This window comes from Salmo salar, chromosome 04, assembly GCF_965601325.2.
Source record: "Salmo salar chromosome 04, fSalSal1, whole genome shotgun sequence".
In the NCBI taxonomy this organism is placed as follows: Eukaryota; Metazoa; Chordata; class Actinopteri; order Salmoniformes; family Salmonidae; genus Salmo; species Salmo salar.
This window is the reverse complement of record NC_138294.1, coordinates 11,096,607-11,116,721: the sequence shown is the minus strand read 5'-3', so window position 1 is coordinate 11,116,721 and position 20,115 is coordinate 11,096,607. Positions and strand designations below refer to the sequence as shown.

The 20,115-nt window shown below is 44.2% G+C and overlaps 1 protein-coding gene across 2 annotated transcripts in view; it reads left to right on the top strand.

Moving 5' to 3' along the window:
* Positions 1-20,115, top strand: part of LOC106610460 (neuronal acetylcholine receptor subunit non-alpha-3) — a 33,637-nt gene that overhangs the window by 1,763 nt on the left and 11,759 nt on the right. The window contains exons 2-3 of one of the 2 annotated variants that reach the window (XM_082974077.1): positions 12,241-12,392; positions 16,622-16,666. In XM_082974077.1, the coding sequence (XP_082830203.1) occupies positions 12,241-12,392; positions 16,622-16,666 (197 nt within the window). The other variant, XM_082974078.1, reaches the window with a different exon arrangement.

Genomic DNA, 20,115 nt, shown 5'->3' with positions numbered 1-20,115 from the left:
ATGATAGATTGTAACACACAGTAACAGATAGATGGGATATGATATATTGTAACACACAAGTAACAGATAGATGGGATATGATATATTGTAATGCACAGTAACAGATAGATGGGATATGATAGATTGTAACACACAGTAACAGATAGATGGGATATGATAGATTGTAACACACAGTAACAGATAGATGGGATATGATAGATTGTAACACACAGTAACAGATATATGGGATATGATAGATTGTAACACACAGTAACAGATAGATGGGATATGATAGATTGTAACGCACAGTAACAGATAGATGGGATATGATAGATTGTAACACACAGTAACAGATAGATGGGATATGATAGATTGTAACACACAGTAACAGATAGATGGGATATGATAGATTGTAACACACAGTAACAGATAGATGGGATATGATAGATTGCAACACACAGTAATAGATAGATGGGATATGATAGATTGCAACACACAGTAATAGATAGATGGGATATGATAGATTGTAACACACAGTAATAGATAGATGGGATATGATAGATTGTAACACACAGTAACAGATAGATGGGATATGATAGATTGTAACACACAAGTAACAGATAGATGGGATATGATATATTGTAACACACAGTAACAGATAGATGGGATATGATAGATTGTAACACACAGTAACAGATAGATGGGATATGATAGATTGTAACACACAGTAACAGATAGATGGGATATGATAGATTGTAACACACAGTAACAGATAGATGGGATATGATAGATTGTAACACACAGTAACAGATAGATGGGATATGATAGATTGTAACACACAGTAACAGATAGATAGAGTATGGTTGAGGGTGTGTGTGTCACTGTGTGTGTCACTGTTTGTGTGCGCTTGTGTGTGCGTGCGTGCGTGTGTGTGTGTGTCTGTGTGAATCTGCTACCTCCCGAGCCTTTACACCACTCTAATCCGGGAAGTGGAGTCGCTGCATCAACCAGATATAAATCCTCACTGTCAACACAGCCAGTGTGTGTGTGTGTGTGTGTGTGTGTGTGTGTGTGTGTGTGTGTGTGTGTGTGTGTGTGTGTGTGTGTGTGTGTGTGTGTGTGTCTAATCCGGGAAGTGGAGTCGCTGCATCAACCAGATATAAATCCTCATTGTCAACACAGCCACTGTGTGTGTGTGTGTGTACCTGTGTGTGTGTCCTTAAGTGTGTGTGTCCATGCGTGTGTGTACCTGTGTGTGTGTGTACCTGTGTGTACCTGTGTGTACCTGTGTGTGTGTCCATGCGTGTGTGTACCTGTGTGTGTGTACCTGTGTGTGTGTCCATGTGTGTGTGTGTACCTGTGTGTCCGTGTGGGCTCCATGTGTGTGTGTACCTGTGTGTACTTGTGTGTGTCCATGTGTGTGTGTGTACCTGTGTGTACCTGTGTGTGTGTCCGTGTGTGTGTGTACCTGTGTGTACCTGTGTGTGTGTCCGTGTGTGAGCAGCTGGCCCCCAGTGCTGTTCTAAGATCAGCTTTCTGTGCCAAACACCTGACCTCGAACCACCAGGAGTCAAATAACAATCTGACCCCAGATACAGTATGCTGCTAGGAAACAGCACAACCTGTCTGGCACAATGTACACACAGCACACACACACACACACACACACACACACACACACACACACACACACACACACACACACCTTGAGGGAGGATGAGAGATGAGGGACAGGGTTAATCTTTTTGAAAAGTGTTACATTCCTCTGGGGTCCTTGCCCCTTTGCATTTTGGGTAAACAACAGTTGAGACGGAGAGTTTGAGTATACCTAGAGGTCAAAGGTTTATATCTGGAGACCGTCTGTGTGTGTGTGTTTTACACCGTAGCAGACTGACCTTTTGTATGCTCACAGTTACAGTCATTGTCCATGGTGCTGAACTCTCCTGTTTTACATTGTAGCAGACCGACCTTTTGTATACTCACAGTGCTGAGGCTATTTCCTCACTTTACAAACCCAGAGATTCTCTTATTAAAGGGGCAGTTCTGACATCCATCTTTGGAATAAATTATTGATATGTACCCATTGATTCTTGAAGAATTCTAATGTTGGAACCCACAATATAAGCTTGTTCTACTCCAATGTTTGTTAACAAAAGGAAATGTATTCTATCTATGATTGTGATGTCATGGACGGTCAGTCTTTGCGTCCATAGCTCTGTTCATGAATATGAGAGTGTTTACATTTTTCCAGCCCATCCCTATCGGTTTGGGCCCATCCAGCATATAGATAATACTCAGACATCAGGTATACATAGTGTTTTCAGTCATAACTATTATCGATCCTGAGCTTTGTCAGTCCCACTCCTCAGCTACCCTCAAACCCTCCCATCTATCTCCGTAGATATTTACAGAACAGGGGCGGGGAAAACACTTTGTTGTTGTTCCAACTGCTGATTTCCCCTTTAAGGACCTCTAGACTCTTTGTAACACTTCTTTCATGTAAATGTTGTATCAGGGTTATTACATGTGTTTGTAGCGGGTGGTGGGATTCTATTCATGTTACTTGTATGTCCTCCGTAATGGTTAAAGGTTAGGGTTTGGGGGGGGAAGAGAGCTGATCCTATGTTTGTTGTATGAGTAACTTTTTACCTAGTCAGAGCTTAATTCTAACTTAAGTTCAACACTGCAATGGCCCACCTGGGTGATACATGGCTGCCGTTTTGTGTCCACAATGTCCCACATCAGCAGTTTCACTGCATAAGGTGACAAAACCCATTCACCTAATTGCAACTGGGAGAAGATGAGTTTTGCAATGAGCCTCGGTGTGGAAGGGTTCATGACTTCTCACACTGACATGTAGCAGTGTTTCTAACTGTTCACTTCTCCAGCGCATTGATCGCCTCCAAAATGACACCCTATTCCCTGTATCGCCCCATAAGGCTCTGTTCAAAGTAGTGTACTATGTAGGGAATAGGGTGGCATAAGGCTCTGTTCAGAGTAGTGTACTATGTAGGGAATAGGGTGGCATAAATAAGGCTCTGTTCAGAGTAGTGTACTATGTAGGGAATAGGGTGGCATAAATAAGGCTCTGTTCAGAGTAGTGTACTATGTAGGGGATAGGGTGGCATAAATAAGGCTCTGTTCAGAGTAGTGTACTATGTAGGGAATAGGGTGGCATAAATAAGGCTCTGTTCAGAGTAGTGTACTATGTAGGGAATAGGGTGGCATAAGGCTCTGTTCAAAGTAGTGTACTATGTAGGGAATAGGGTGCCAATATGGGGCGCAAACATTGTTTCCATCTCCCCTCTCGGTGGTAGGGACCGTCATGGCTCTATTGTGAGCAGATGGTGCCAGGGTCATGCGGCCGTACCAATTATACCCCCCCCCCCCCCACCCCCCCCCAACACAAACACACACAAAGTCTCAGTCAAACAAAGTCTAGCCAGTAAGAGACTGTAGATTCAACATCGGATTTCACATCTAGACTTTGATATATGATGCAATGCAAAGCAATAACAGTCAGGTATTCAAGAACACACACACACACATATACACACACACACACTCACATGCACGCACTCACACGTACACACACACACACACACACACACACACACACACACACACACACACACACACACACCGTGAGGTAGAAGCTCCAGAATAAGCTGGACTGTAGTTTTACTGATTCCCATCTCCTATTACAGAGACAAGACAACCTCCAGACTATTCCCAACAGAGGACTTTACTGATTCCCATCTCCTATTACAGAGACAAGACAACCTCCAGACTATTCCCAACAGAGGACTTTACTGATTCCCATCTCCTATTACAGAGACAAGACAACCTCCAGACTATTACCAACAGAGGACTTTACTGATTCCCATCTCCTATTACAGAGACAAGACAACCTCCAGACTATTACCAACAGAGGACTTTACTGATTCCCATCTCCTATTACAGAGACAAGACAACCTCCAGACTATTACCAACAGAGGACTTTACTGATTCCCATCTCCTATTACAGAGACAAGACAACCTCCAGACTATTACCAACAGAGGACTTTACTGATTCCCATCTCCTATTACAGAGACAAGACAACCTCCAGACTATTCCCAACAGAGGACTTTACTGATTCCCATCTCCTATTACAGAGACAAGACAACCTCCAGACTATTACCAACAGAGGACTTTATTGACCTATCACAGATGGGAATGGTCTAAAACAGAATAGAAACATGGAATGAAGGTATGATAAATACAATTACTGCAACAAACATGTAAAGGATATAATATTGGAAGAAGACAATAGAAATAGGTAGTAGCAATAACAGAGGACTGTAGAAATACACTGCCACAGTGAATGGTAGGCTATTACATAGTAACAGGTAATAACAGAGGACTGTAGAAATACACTGCCACAGTGAATGGCAGGCTATTAAATAGTAACAGGCAAAAACAGAGGACTGTAGAAATACACTGCCACAGTGAATGGTAGGCTATTACATAGTAACAGGCAATAACAGAGGACTGTATGAAACGGATAACAAATAGATCATCGAAAATACTGGCTAGTTATTACTGACAGTAATATAAGTAATAACACAATAGTAACAATATGGAGAAACTAAGCAACACCAGCTATTAGCACACAATGCTACAATAACACCAGCTATACTAGCATACAATGCTACAATAACACCAGCTATACTGGCACACAATGCTACAATAACACCAACTATACTAGCACACAATGCTACAATAACACCAGCTATACTAGCACACAATGCTACAATAACACCAGCTATACTAGCACACAATGCTATAATAACACCAGCTATACTAGCACACAATGCTACAATAACACCAGCTATACTAGCACACAATGCTGCAATAACACCAGCTATACTAGCACACAATGCTACAATAACACCAGCTATACTAGCACACAATGCTACAATAAGACCAGCTATACTAGCACACAATTTTTTTAATTGAACCTTTATTTAACTAGGCAAGTCAGTTAAGAACAAATTATTATTTACAATGACGGCCTAGGAACAGTGGGATAACTGCCTTGTTTGGGGGCAGCATGACAGATTTTTACCTTGTCAGCTCGGGAATTCGATCTAGCAACCTTTCGGTTACTGGCCCAATGCTCTAACCACTAGGCTACTTGCTGCCCAATGCTACAATAACACCAGCTATTAGAACACAATGCTACAATAGGAACAGCTATACTAGCACACAATGCTACAATAACACCAGCTATACTTGTCACGTCCTGACCAGTATAAGGGGTTATTTGTTATTATAGTTTGGTCAGGACGTGGCAGGGGGTGTTTGTTTCATGTGGTTTGGGCTATGTATTTAGGTAGAGGGGTATTTGTTTTATATGGTTCGGGGTGTGTGTGTGTATATGTAGAGGGGTGTTGGATTTATGTGTTCCGGGGTTTTTGGTTTATGTTCTTGTTTTGTATTCTAGGGTTTCTATGTTGTGTATTTCTTTGTTGGCCTGGTGTGGCTCTCAATCAGGAACAGCTGTACATCGTTGTTTCTGATTGAGTGTCATACTTAGGGAGCCTGTTTCCACCTGTCCCTTTGTGGGAGATTGTTTTTGCACTGCTGTGTTTAGCCTGCGAAACTGTCGTACTGTCGTTCTTTGTTTATTGTTTTTTCGTGTTCACCTATAAATAAAATAATGATGAGCACGCAACCCGCTGCGCCTTGGTCTCTAACCTACAACACCCGTGACAGAATCTCCCACCACAAATGGACCAAGCAGCGGAGTAAGGAGCACGAGGAAGAAGGATGGACATGGGCGGAGATGAGGATGAGCATTTCCAGTGCTATGGAGGGGTTAAGGGAGCCCGAGAGGCAGCCACAATAAAAAAAAAATGGGGGGGGGCACACGGGTAGTTTGGCTGGGCGAGGATTAAGCCCCAAGCCAAATCCCCATGCTTTTTTTAGGCAACATATGACTGGACAGGTCCCGTGCTTAGGGGTAATGCATACTGTGGCGAGGCCAAGTATTTTCAGGCCGGTGTGCGCAGTGCCAGCGCCCCACATTTGCCAGGGGGAAGTGGGCGCTCAGCCAGTACGGGCGGTGCCAGTCCTGCGCTCGAGACCGCCAGTGCGCCTCTACGGTCCAGTGTATCCCGCTCCTCGCACTAGCCATGAAGTGCGTGTCTCCAGTCTGATACCTCCAGTACCAGCCCCACGCACCAGGCTTCCAGTGCATCAGCCCAGTCCAGTATGTCCTGTTCCCGCTCCTCGCACTAGCCTTGAGGTGCGTGTCCCCAGTCTGGTACCTCCACTACCAGCCCCACGCATTAGGCTTCCAGTGCGTCAGCCCAGTACCTCGTCCAGAGTGTCCGGCAACAGTATCTCGTCCAGAGTGTCCGGCAACAGTATCTCGTCCAGAGTGTCCGGCAACAGTACCTCGTCCAGAGTGTCCGGCAACAGTACCTCGTCCAGAGTGTCCGGCAACAGTACCTCGTCCAGAGTGTCCGGCAACAGTACCTCGTCCAGAGTGTCCGGCAACAGTACCTCGTCCAGAGTGTCCGGCAACAGTACCTCGTCCAGAGTGTCCGGCAACAGTACCTCGTCCAGAGTGTCCGGCAACAGTACCTCGTCCAGAGTGTCCGGCAACAGTACCTCGTCCAGAGTGTCCGGCAACAGTACCTCGTCCAGAGTGTCCGGCACCGAGTGAGACGGCCTACAGTCCGGCACCGAGTGAGACTGCCTACAGTCCGGCACCGAGTGAGACGGCCCACAGTCCGGAACCGAGTGAGACGGCCCACAGTCCGGAACCGAGTGAGACGGCCTACAGTCCGGCACCGAGTGAGACGGCCCACAGTCCGGCACCGAGTGAGACGGCCTACAGTCCGGCACCGAGTGAGACGGCCTACAGTCCGGCACCGAGTGAGACGGCCTACAGTCCGGCACCGAGTGAGACGGCCTACAGTCCGGCACCGAGTGAGACGGCCTACAGTCCGGCACCGAGTGAGACTGCCTACAGTCCGGCACCGAGTGAGACGGCCTACAGTCCGGCACCGAGTGAGACGGCCTACAGTCCGGCACCGAGTGAGACGGCCCACAGTCCGGCACCGAGTGAGACGGCCCACAGTCCGGCACCGAGTGAGACGGCCCACAGTCCGGCACCGAGTGAGACGGCCCACAGTCCGGCACCGAGTGAGACGGCCCACAGTCCGGAACCGAGTGAGTCGGCCTACAGTCCAGAGCTCCCAGAGCCCAGTCCAGGGTCTTCAGTGACTGGCCTCAGGCAGAGGTATGCAGTGGGGGTGGTTTGGTCCGGTAGGGGATTAAGGCCTGAGCCTAAGCCTCCTCCACTGTAGGAGGTTTGGGGAGGGGGGGTGTAGCACAGGAGCCGTCGGTGACGGCAGCCACCCTCCCTTCCCTCCCTTTAGATTTGGGATTTATTTTTGGGGGGTCATTTTTGGTTATTTGTGTGAGGTGCATCCAGGGTCTGCACCTTTGGGGGGGGGGGGGGGTACTGTCACGTCCTGACCAGTAATAGGGGTTATTTGTTATTATAGTTTGGTCAGGACGTGGCAGGGGGTGTTTGTTTCATGTGGTTTGGGCTATGTATTTAGGTAGAGGGGTATTTGTTTTATATGGTTCGGGGTGTGTGTGTATGTAGAGGGGTGTTGGATTTATGTGTTCCGGGGTTTTTGGTTTATGTTCTTGTTTTGTATTCTAGGGTTTCTATGTTGTGTATTTCTTTGTTGGCCTGGTGTGGCTCTCAATCAGGAACAGCTGTACATCGTTGTTTCTGATTGAGTGTCATACTTAGGGAGCCTGTTTTCCACCTGTCCCTTTGTGGGAGATTGTTTTTGCACTGCTGTGTTTAGCCTGCGAAACTGTCGTACTGTCGTTCTTTGTTTATTGTTTTTTCGTGTTCACCTATAAATAAAATAATGATGAGCACGCAACCCGCTGCGCCTTGGTCTCTAACCTACGACACCCGTGACAATACTAGCACACAATGCTACAATAACACCAGCTATACTAGCACACAATGCTACAATAACAACAGCTATACTGGCACATAATGCTACAATAACACCAGCTATACTAGCACACAATGCAACAATAACACCAGCTATACTGGCACACAATGCTACAATAACACCAGCTATACTAGCACACAATGCTACAATAACACCAGCTATACTGGCACACAATGCTACAATAACACCAGCTATACTAGCACACAATGCTACAATAACACCAGCTATACTAGCACACAATGCTACAATAACAACAGCTATACTGGCACATAATGCTACAATAACACCAGCTATACTAGCACACAATGCTACAATAACAACAGCTATACTGGCACATAATGCTACAATAACACCAGCTATACTAGCACACAATGCTACAATAACAACAGCTATACTGGCACATAATGCTACAATAACACCAGCTATACTAGCGCACAATGCTACAATAAGACCAGCTATACTAGCACACAATGCTACAATCACACCACACACACACATACACACACGCATGCACACTCTCTCTCTGGGCTACAGGAAACATACAGTGTGATTTATTTATTGCTATTGCCAGGGTTGGTGATAGTCTTCTGCTGTCCCATCCATAAACCCATCACCAGGATAGAAGGGCACACACACATGTGCATGTGAATACACAACACACAACACAACACAACACAACACAACACACACACCATCCACATGATGGAGAGTCCCACTCACCACTGCCATACAGACTACAGCTACAGTGCTGTTGATGACTGCAGTTATTCTGTTGATGTATTAGTTCATCTCCTGTAGTTATCATGGCCCTTCAGAGAGATAGGGGCGTGTAGGGCAGGAGGGCCGTTGATTGGTGGTGGATAGAGAAGGTAAAGGACGCATACATTTGAGTCAGTCTCCTTTAGTCAATTAAAAGAATGGCAGACTCGTAAACAACACATGCTGGGCCTCTTACAGCGTTCATCTCTCGCTCTCTCTTTCTCTCTCTTTCTCTCTCTGGCTCTGTCTCTCTGCCTCCATCTCTCGCTCTCTGCCTACCTCTCTCTCTCCCTTGCTCTCTGCTCCTCTCTCTCTCTCTCTCTCTCTCTCTCTCTCTCTCTCTCTCTGGCTCTGTCTCTCTGCCTCTCTCCCTCTCTTTCTCTGCCTCTCTCTCTCTCCGCTCTCTGCTTCCCTCTCTCTCTATCTCTCTCTCCCTCGCTCTCTGCTCCTCTCTCCCTCTCTCTCTCTCTCTCTCCCTGCCTCTCTCTCTCTCCTTCTTCCTCTCTCTCTTTCCTCTGTCTCAGAGACAGTTAATGTGGTAATGTGAGGCTAGTGTTTTGGGTCCCTCTGTTTCTGTCCTCTTATCTGCTCTCTCCACATCCCTCCCTCTCTCTATTCATTTTTTCACACTCCATATCCTTCTCTCTCTATCCCACACCAGGGGCTCAGTCACAGCCAAACACCACACACTAATACCAGTGAGCTCTCAAAGCATTTAACACAATCCGTGTGTGTGTGTGGTGGTGTGTGCGTTTGTGTTAAGTTACTATCATTCAGCTCTCTGTGGCTAAGACTAACATAGACTGTAACACTCACTACTCGAACCATGTAATGTAACATTGAGTGTATGTATCTCTCTCTAGTGTAGAACCATTCTGACCACTATGGTGTCTAAAGAGTTGATGATGATGTCATGTTATTCTAGTCTAAAGAGTTGATGATGATGTCATGTTATTATAGTCTAAAGGGTTGGTGATGATGTAATGTTATTAAAGTCTAAAGGGTTGATGATGATGTCATGTTATTATTGTCTAAAGGGTTGATGATGATGTCATGTTATTATAGTCTAAAGGGTTGATGATGATGTCATGTTATTATTGTCTAAAGGGTTGATGATGATGTCATGTTATTATAGTCATAAAGGGTTGATGATGATGTCATGTTATTATAGTCTAAAGGGTTGATGATGATGTCATGTTATTATAGTCTAAAGGGTTGATGATGATGTCATGTTATTATAGTCTAAAGGGTTGATGATGATGTCATGTTATTATAGTCTAAAGGGTTGATGATGATGTCATGTTATTATAGTCTAAAGGGTTGATGATGATGTCATGTTATTATTGTCTAAAGGGTTGATGATGATGTCATGTTATTATAGCATAAAGGGTTGATGATGATGTCATGTTATTATAGTCTAAAGGGTTGATGATGATGTCATGTTATTATTGTCTAAAGGGTTGATCATGATGTCATGTTATTATAGTCTAAAGGGTTGGTGATGATGTCATGTTATTATTGTGTAAAGGGTTGATGATGATGTCATGTTATTATTGTCTAAAGGGTTGGTGATGATGTCATGTAATTATAGTCTAAAGGGTTGATGATGATGTCATGTTATTATTGTCTAAAGGGTTGGTGATGATGTCATGTTATTATAGTCTAAAGGGTTGATGATGATGTCATGTTATTATTGTCTAAAGGGTTGGTGATGATGTCATGTTATTATAGTCTAAAGGGTTGATGATGATGTCATGTTATTATCTGTACTTCACTCTCTATTCTCTAGTACTTCTTTACACTTATTAATCATATGTCCACTTCCATCAGGATGATATGAGCTCCCTCTGTCTCTTTGTCCTTGGCATCACACACACACACACACACACACACACACACACACACACACACACACACACACACACACACACACACACACACACACACACAAGAATTAGTCAGTCTGAGCTCCACATGTATTTTTAGGTAAAGGAAATGAAACACGTACTTCCTGCTTCCTTCATATTGTGAGGCAGTACTATATATAATCTGTTAGGACAGGGTTTTAGTGCTTCACTGTGTCATGTCCAGTGGATGATTGAACACGTCGCTCTGTGCTCGACTAGAATTCCTGGGCGATAGTCTCCTTGTCCGAAGTGATCATGTCAGCGTGATCATTTCGTCAGTCTGGGGCGCTCAGAGGTGTTCTCTGAGCCATGGCCAGCTGTCTCTCTCTCTCTGTGTGTGTGTGTGTGTGTGTGTGTGTGTGTGTGTGTGTGTGTGTGTGTGTGTGTGTGTGTGTGTGTGTGTGTGTGTGTGTATGTGTATGTGTATGTGTATGTGTATGTGTATGTGTATGTGTATGTGTATGTGTATGTGTGTGTGTGTGTGTGTGTGTGTGTGTGTTCATGCCGTACTCTGTCTCTGAATGCCTCTACCTTAGTGAGATCCTTTCTCTGTTGCTTTGGTTTTGTTTCTATAAAGACATTTTCCTTGTTAACTAACCCTCTCAATTCAATTCAAAGGACTTTACTGACATGCGATATTTGCCAAAACAAGTGAAATAAACAATACAAATGAACAGTAAACATTCCACTCACAAAAGTTCCAAAAGAATAAAGACATTTCAAATGTCATATTATTTATATATACAGTGTTGTAACGATGGGCAAATAGTTAAAGTACAAAAGGGAAAATAAATAAGCATAAATATGGGTTGTATTTATAATGGTGTTTGTTCTTCACTGGTTGACCTTTTCTTGTGGCAACAGGTCACACATCTTGCTGCTGTGATGGCACACTGGTATTTCACCCAGTAGATATGGGAGTTTATCAAAATCGGATTTGTTTTCAAATTCTTTGTGGATCTGTGTAATCTGAGGGAAATATGTGTCATATGTGTAATATGGTCATACATTTGGCAGGAGGTTAGGAAGCGCAGCTCAGTTTCCACCTCATTTTGTGGGCAGTGTGCACATAGCCTGTCTTCTCTTGAGAGCCAGGTCTGCCTACAGCAGCCTCTCTCAATAGCAAGGCTATGCTCACTGAGTCTGTACATAGTCAAAACTTTCCGTTTGGGTCAGTCACAGTGGTCAGGTATTCTGCCACTGTGTTCTCTCTGTTTAGGACCAAATAGCATTCTAGTTTGCTCTGTTTTTTTGTTAATTCCTTCCAATGTGGCAAGTAATTATCTTTTCATTTTCTCATGATTTGGTTGGGTCTAATTGTGTTCATCTATCTATCTATCTATCTATCTATCTATCTATCTATCTATCTATCTATCTATCTATCTATCTATCTATCTATCTATCTATCTATCTATCTATCTATCTATCTATCTATCTATCTATCTATCTATCTATCTATCTATCTATCTATCTATCTATCTATCTATCTATCTATCTATCTATCTATCTATCTATCTATCTATCTATCTATCTATCTATCTATCTATCTATCTATCTATAGCTCCAGAGGAGTTTGTGTCTCTGGCTGAGCTGGAGGATGCCTTGTTGAGGAACCTGTTTAGAGGGTATCAGAAATGGGTCCGACCCGTTCTGCACGCTAACGACACCATCACAGTACGCTTCGGACTCAAGATCTCACAGCTGGTGGACGTGGTGAGAACTGACACGCCTTACTGTCCCCTGGGAGATGAATACTCTGAACAGTCACATTCCATCACCTCATCCTCACAAATCAGACAGAGGGAGGGAGGGAGGGAGGTGGGGGAGAGAGATTCATGGGGAAGAGAGAGGGAAGGAGAGGAGAGAGGGAGGGAGGGAGGTGGGGGAGAGAGATTCATGGGGAAGAGAGGGGGAAGGAGAGGAGAGAGGGAGGGATGGAGGTGGGGGAGAGAGGGAAGGATGAGAGGGGAGAGGGAGACGGGAGCTGAGGGAGAAGGGGTGGAGGTGGGGGAGAGAGAGGGAAGGATGAGAGGAGGGAGGGAGGGAGGGAGGGAGGGAGGGAGGGAGGGAGGGAGGGAGGGAGGGAGGGAGGTGGGGGAGAGAGATTCATGGGGAAGAGAGAGGGAAGGAGAGGAGAGAGGGAGGGATGGATGGAGGTGGGGGAGAGAGAGGGAAGGATGAGAGGAGAGAGGGAAGGATGAGAGGGGAGAGGGAAGGATGAGAGGGGAGAGGGAGACGGGAGCTGGGGGAGAAGGGGTGGAGGTGGATGGAGAGAGGAGATGAAGATAGCCAGGACAGAAGACGTTGGAGGGAATGTTCCTGTCCTACTGTGTTACCATGGTGCTGATCTGTCCTACTGTCTTACCATGGTCCTGATCTGTTCTACTGTCTTACCATGGTCCTGATCTGTCCTACTGTCTTACCATGATCCCGCTCTGTTCTACTGTCTTACCATGATCCCGCTCTGTTCTACTGTCTTACCATGGCCCTGATCTGTCCTACTGTGTTACCATGGTGCTGATCTGTCCTACTGTCTTACCATGGTCCTGATCTGTCCTACTGTCTTACCATGGTCCTGATCTGTCCTACTGTCTTACCATGGTGCTGATCTGTCCTACTGTCTTACCATGGTCCTGATCTGTTCTACTGTGTTACCATGGTCCTGATCTGTCCTACTGTCTTACCATGGTCCTGATCTGTCCTACTGTCTTACCATGATCCTGATCTGTCCTACTGTGTTACCATGGTGCTGATCTGTCCTACTGTCTTACCATGATCCTGATCTGTCCTACTGTGTTACCATGGTGCTGATCTGTCCTACTGTCTTACCATGGTCCTGATCTGTCCTACTGTGTTACCATGGTGCTGATCTGTCCTACTGTCTTACCATGGTGCTGATCTGTCCTACTGTCTTACCATGGTGCTGATCTGTCCTACTGTCTTACCATGATCCCGCTCTGTTCTACTGTCTTACCATGGCCCTGATCTGTCCTACTGTCTTACCATGGCCCTGATCTGTCCTACTGTCTTACCATGGCCCTGATCTGTCCTACTGTCTTACCATGGTCCTGATCTGTCCTACTGTGTTACCATGGTGCTGATCTGTCCTACTGTCTTACCATGGTGCTGATCTGTCCTACTGTCTTACCATGATCCCGCTCTGTTCTACTGTCTTACCATGGTCCTGATACAGTGAGGGGAAAAAAGTATTTGATCCCCTGCTGATTTTGTACGTTTGCCCACTGACAAAGAAATGATCAGTCTATAATTTTAATGGTAGGTTTATTTGAACAGTGAGAGACAGAATAACAACAACAAAATCCAGAAAAACGTATGTCAAAATGTTATAAATCGATTTGCATTTTAATGAGGGACATAAGTATTTGACCCCCTCTCAATCAGAAATATTTCTGGCTCCCAGGTGTCTTTTATACAGGTAACAAGCTGAGATTAGGAGCACTCCATTTAAGAGTGTGCTCCTAATCTCAGCTCGTTACCTGTATAAAAGACACCTGTCCACAGAAGCAATCAATCAATCAGATTCCAAACTCTCCTTGCAAGATCTCACCTCGTGGAGTTGCAATGATCATGAGAACAGTGAGGAATCAGACCAGAACTACACGGGAGGATCTTGTCAATGATCTCAAGGCAGCTGGGGCCATAGTCACCAAGAAAATAATTGGTAACACACTATGCCGTGAAGGACTGAAATCCTGCAGCGCCCGCAAGGTCCCCCTGCTCAAGAAAGCACATATACATGCCTGTCTGAAGTTTGCCATTGAACATCTGAATGATTCAGAAGACAACTGGGTGAAAGTGTTATGGTCAGATGAGACCAAAATGGAGCTCTTTGGCATCAACTCAACTCGCCGTGTTTGGAGGAGGAGGAATGCTGCCTATGACCCCAACAACACCATCCCCACCGTCAAACATGGAGGTGGAAACATTATGCTTTGGAGGTGTTTTTCTGCTAAGGGGACAGGACAACTTCACCGCATCAAAGGGACGATGGATGGGGCCATATACCGTCAAATCTTGGGTGAGAACCTCCTTCCCTCAGCCAGAGCATTGAAAATTTGTCGTGGATGGGTATTCCAGCATGACAATGACCCAAAACACACGCCCAAGGCAACAAAGGAGTGGCTCAAGAAGAAGCACATTAAGGTCCTGGAGTGGCCTAGCCAGTCTCCAGACCTTAATCCCATAGAAAATCTGTGGAGGGAGCTGAAGGTTCGAGTTGCCAAACATCAGCCTCAAAACCTTAATGACTTGGAGAAGATCTGCAAAGAGGAGAACCACAAAATCCCTCCTGAGATGTGTGCAAACCTGGTGGCCAACTACAAGAAATGTCTGACCTCTGATTGCCAACAAGGGTTTTGCCACCAAGTACTAAGTCATGTTTTGCAGAGGGGTCAAATACTTATTTTTTTTATAATTTTATAACATTTTTGACATGCGTTTTTCTGGATTTTTTGTTGTTATTCTGTCTCTCACTGTTCAAATGAACCTACCATTAAAATTATAGACTGATCATTTCTTTGTCAGTGGGCAAATGTACAAAATCAGCAGGGGATCAAATACTTTTTCCCTCACTGTATGTCCTACTGTCTTACCATGATCCTGATCTGTCCTACCGTCTTACCATGATCCTGATCTGTCCTACCGTCTTACCATGGTGCTTATCTGTATACTGTCTTACCGTGGTCCTGATCTTTTCTTCTGTCTACCATGGTGCTGATCTGTCTTACTGTCTTACCACGATCCCAATCTGTCCTACTGTCTTACCATGATCCTGATCTTTCCTACTGTCTTAGTATGGTCCTGATCTGTCCTACTGTCTTATCATGGTGCTGATCTGTGCTACTGTGGTATAATGGTCCTGATCTGTCCTACTGTCTTACCATGGTCTTGATCTGTCCAACTTTCTTTCTATGATTCCGCCCTGTCCTATTGTCTTACCATGGTCCTGATCTGTCCTACTGTCTTACCATGATCCTGATCTGTCCTACTGTGTTACGGTACATTTCAGCATCATGGACATCTCTGCCATCCTCCTATACCCTGTCTCTCTTTCCCCCGTTTCTCTCTCTGGTGGAGTTGGTTACTGGAGGTTTTTTTTGAGAAGAGGGGATGACAGGAGGACAGGAAGACAGGTAAAGGGAAGGAGGAGGGGAAATGAGAGAAAGGTGGTTAATTTGACGGCAAGGGAAGATACAGGGAGGAGAGAGAGGAGAAGAGTGGAGCGAGGGTTATCCTAAAAGGAGGGAGGAGTAAAGGTTAGGAGAAAATATGGTTACTCTGAGAGGAAGCAGTGAGGAAAGGGGGAGAGAAGAAGAGAGAGGAGGTAGAGGAGGTTTTAAAGTGTCCTCTCTCACCCCCTTGCTCTCTTCTCTCCCTCTCTTCTCTCTCTCTCTCTGTCTCTAATGGGACCATTGGGCCGAGAGGAGCTAGATAGCATCCATTATTTACACTGACCTCCACACACACACACACACAAACGTACATGCACACACAGACACACACACACACACACCACCACTCTCTCTCTCTCTCTCTCTCTCTAAATTGTTCTCTGTCCCTGTCTCATTTGTTCCTAGTCCTTGTGTGGCAGTCACACACTCCTCTCTCACATTCCTGTAATGACTACATACTGCCACCTTGTGGTCATTTAACCAAAATGCACCAATCTACCTAAAACCCACCTTTGACCATTGATTCAGTCAGGTAGACATTCAGCCATTCTGCCCCACTGCCTTTCTGAGACACAGAGAAAACACGACATGTGTGCCATGGATTTTCACTCCAGTCTAATTTGACTGACATCCTTCCAAACTTCTTCAACTTCTAATCATGCATTCTGTCTTTCATCAGAAACTTTGCTTTTAGTAATGCAGACATTGTTCATAATGCATATTCCTTCTCTTCTCCTCTTGTTCTGACAGGATGAAAAGAATCAGCTGATGACTACTAATGTCTGGCTATGGCAGGTAAGGACCAATCAGCTGATGACTACTAATATCTGGCTATGGCAGGTAAGGACCAATCAGCTGATGACTACTAATATCTGGCTATGGCAGGTAAGGACCAATCAGCTCATGACTACTAATGTCTGGCTATGGCAGGTAAGGACCAATCAGCTCATGACTACTAATGTCTGGCTATGGCAGGTAAGGACCAATCAGCTGATGACTACTAATATCTGGCTATGACAGGTAAGGACCAATCAGCTGATGACTACTAATGTCTGGCTATGGCAGGTAAGGACCAATCAGCTGATGACTACTAATGTCTGGCTATGACAGGTAAGGACCAATCAGCTCATGACTACTAATGTCTGGCTATGGCAGGTAAGGACCAATCAGCAGCATCTCTACTGTAGTTTGAACACAAAAAGCCTCTGTTGTTAATGTTGTAATGTTAATGCTTCAACAATGTCTTCATAGAGCTTCACTTGTTTCCAGAAGACTTCAATATGGTGTTGTATTTATGTAGCAGTTTTATACCTCAGCAGTTCATGCCTGTATTGTCACTATCACGGTCTTCAAACTCCCTGTCATAAATGAGCCAAGGCGCAGCGTGCATGTACTTCCACATCTTTAATGGAAGTGAAACCTTTCACAAAAACCAGGTAAACAGAAATCAAACGTGACGCAACTGTGGCGCACACAAACACTCACAGAAAATAATAATGACCCACAAACACAGGTGGGGAAAACGGCTGCCTAAGTATGATCCCCAATCAGAGACAAGGATAAACAGCTGCCTCTGATTGGGAACCATACTAGGCCAACAAAGAAATAGAAACATAGATATGCCCACCCAAGTTACACCCTGACCTAACCAAATAGAGAATAAAACAGATTCTCTGAGGTCAGGGCGTGACATGTATTGGTATTATTGTAATGTTATGTTATAATGTTATGTTATAAAGGTATGTTATAATGTTATGTTATAAAGGTAGTGTATAATGTTATGTTGTAAAAGTAGTCTATAATGTTATGTTGTAAATGTATGTTATAATGTTATGTTACAAAGGTATGTTATAATGTTATATTATAATGGTATGTTATAAAGGTATGTTATATAATGTTATGTTATAATGTTATGTTATAATATTATCCCAGAAACAGTAGACCCACTCCAATTTGCATACCGCCCAAACAGATCCACAGATGATGCAATCTCTATTGCACTCCACACTGCCCTTTCCCACCTGGACAAAAGGAACACCTATGTGAGAATGCTATTCATTGACTACAGCTCAGCGTTCAACACCATAGTACCCTGAAAGCTCATCACTAAGCTAAGGAACCTGGATCTCACCTCGTGGAGTTGCAGTGATTATGAGAACGGTGAGGAATCAGCCTAGAACTACACGGGAGGATCTTGTCAATGATCTCAAGGCAGCTGGGACCATAGTCACCAAGAAAACAATTGGTTACACACTACGCCGTGAAGGACTGAAATCCTGCAGCGCCCACAAGGTCCCCCTGCTCAAGAAAGCACATATACATGCCCGTCTGAAGTTTGCCAATGAACATCTGAATGATTCAGAGGACAACTGGGTGAAAGTGTTGTGGTCAGATGAGACCAAAATGGAGCTCTTTGGCATCAACTCAACTCGCCGTGTTTGGAGTAGGAGGAATGCTGCCTATGACCCCAAGAACACCATCCCCACCGTCAAACATGGAGGTGGAAACATTATGCTTTGTGGGTGTTTTTCTGCTAAGGGGACAGGACAACTTCACCGCATCAAAGGGATGCTGGACGTGGCCATGTACCGTCAAATCTTGGGTGAGAACCTCCTTCCCTCAGCCAGGGCATTGAAAATGGGTCGTGGATGGGTATGCCAGCATGACAATGACCCAAAACACACGGCCAAGGCAACAACGGAGTGGCTCAAGAAGAAGCACATTAAGGTCCTGGAGTGGCCTAGCCAGTCTCCAGACCTTAATCCCATAGAAAATCTGTGGAGGGAGCTGAAGGTTCGAGTTGCCAAACGTCAGCCTCGAAACCTTAATGACTTGGAGAAGATCTGCAAAGAGGAGTGGGACAAAAATCCCTCCTGAGATGTGTGCAAACCTAGTGGCCAACTACAAGAAATGTCTGACCTCTGTGATTGCCAACAAGGGTTTTGCCACCAAGTACTGTCATGTTTTGCAGAGGGGTCAAATACTTATTTCCCTCATTAAAATGCAAATCAATTTATAACATTTTTTTAAATGCTTTTTTCTGGATTTTTTTGTTGTTATTCTGTCTCTCACTGTTCAAATAAACCTACCATTTAAAATTATAGACTGATCCTTTCTTTGTCAGGGGACAAAGGTACAAAATCAGCAGGGGATCAAATACTTTTTCCCCCACTGTATTTCCCTCATTAAAATGCAAATCAATTTATAACATTTTTGACATGTGTTTTTCTGGATTTTTTTGTTGTTATTCTGTCTCTCACTGTTCAAATAAACCTACCATTAAAATGATAGACTGATCATTTCTTTGTCAGTGGGCAAACGTACAAAATCAGCAGGGGATCAAATACTTTTTTCCCTCACTGTACATACTACCTCAATAAGCCTGACTAACCGGTGTGTGTATGTAACCTTGCTACTCTTATTTTGAAATCTCTTTTTACTGTTGTTTTATTTCTTTACTTACCTACACACACACACACACACACACACACACACACACACACACACACACACATATACCTTAAAAAAAAAAAGTATTTCACTGTAAGGTCTGCACCTGTTGTATTAGGCGCACGTGTCACAGCTGTCGAAAGGATTGGACCAAAGTGCAGCGTGGTTGTAGTTCCACATTTTATTAAATCCGTGAAACTTTGCAATACATAAATAACTGAAATGACAAAAACAAACCGTGATGCAGAGAGAAACAAACACTACTCAAAATATAATCACCCACAAAACCCATAAAGAAAAACCCCTACTTAAATATGATCTCCAATTAGAGACAACGAGGACCAGCTGCCTCCAATTGGAGATCATCCCAAACAAGCCAACATAGAAATAGAAAACATAAAACACCCCCCTGTCACGCCCTGACCTCCTCTACCATAGAAAATCACCTTACTATGGTCAGGACGTGACAAATAACATCAAATCAAAGTTTATGTTATGATGTTTTGTTATAAAGGTATGCGATAATGTTATGTTGTTATGTTATAAAGGTATTTTTAATTTTATGATATGTTATAATGTTAAGCTATATTGTTATGTTATAATGTCATGTAGTGTTATGTTATTTTCTAATGCTATGTTATAATGTAATGCTATATTGTTATGTTAAAATGTAAATCTATTGTAACGGTTGTCGTCGGGAATGGAGGACCAAAGCGCAGCAGGAATGTGGATGCTCATCTTGTATTTATTTTAAAATAAAGTGAACACCAAAATAACAAAACGAAGAACTCATG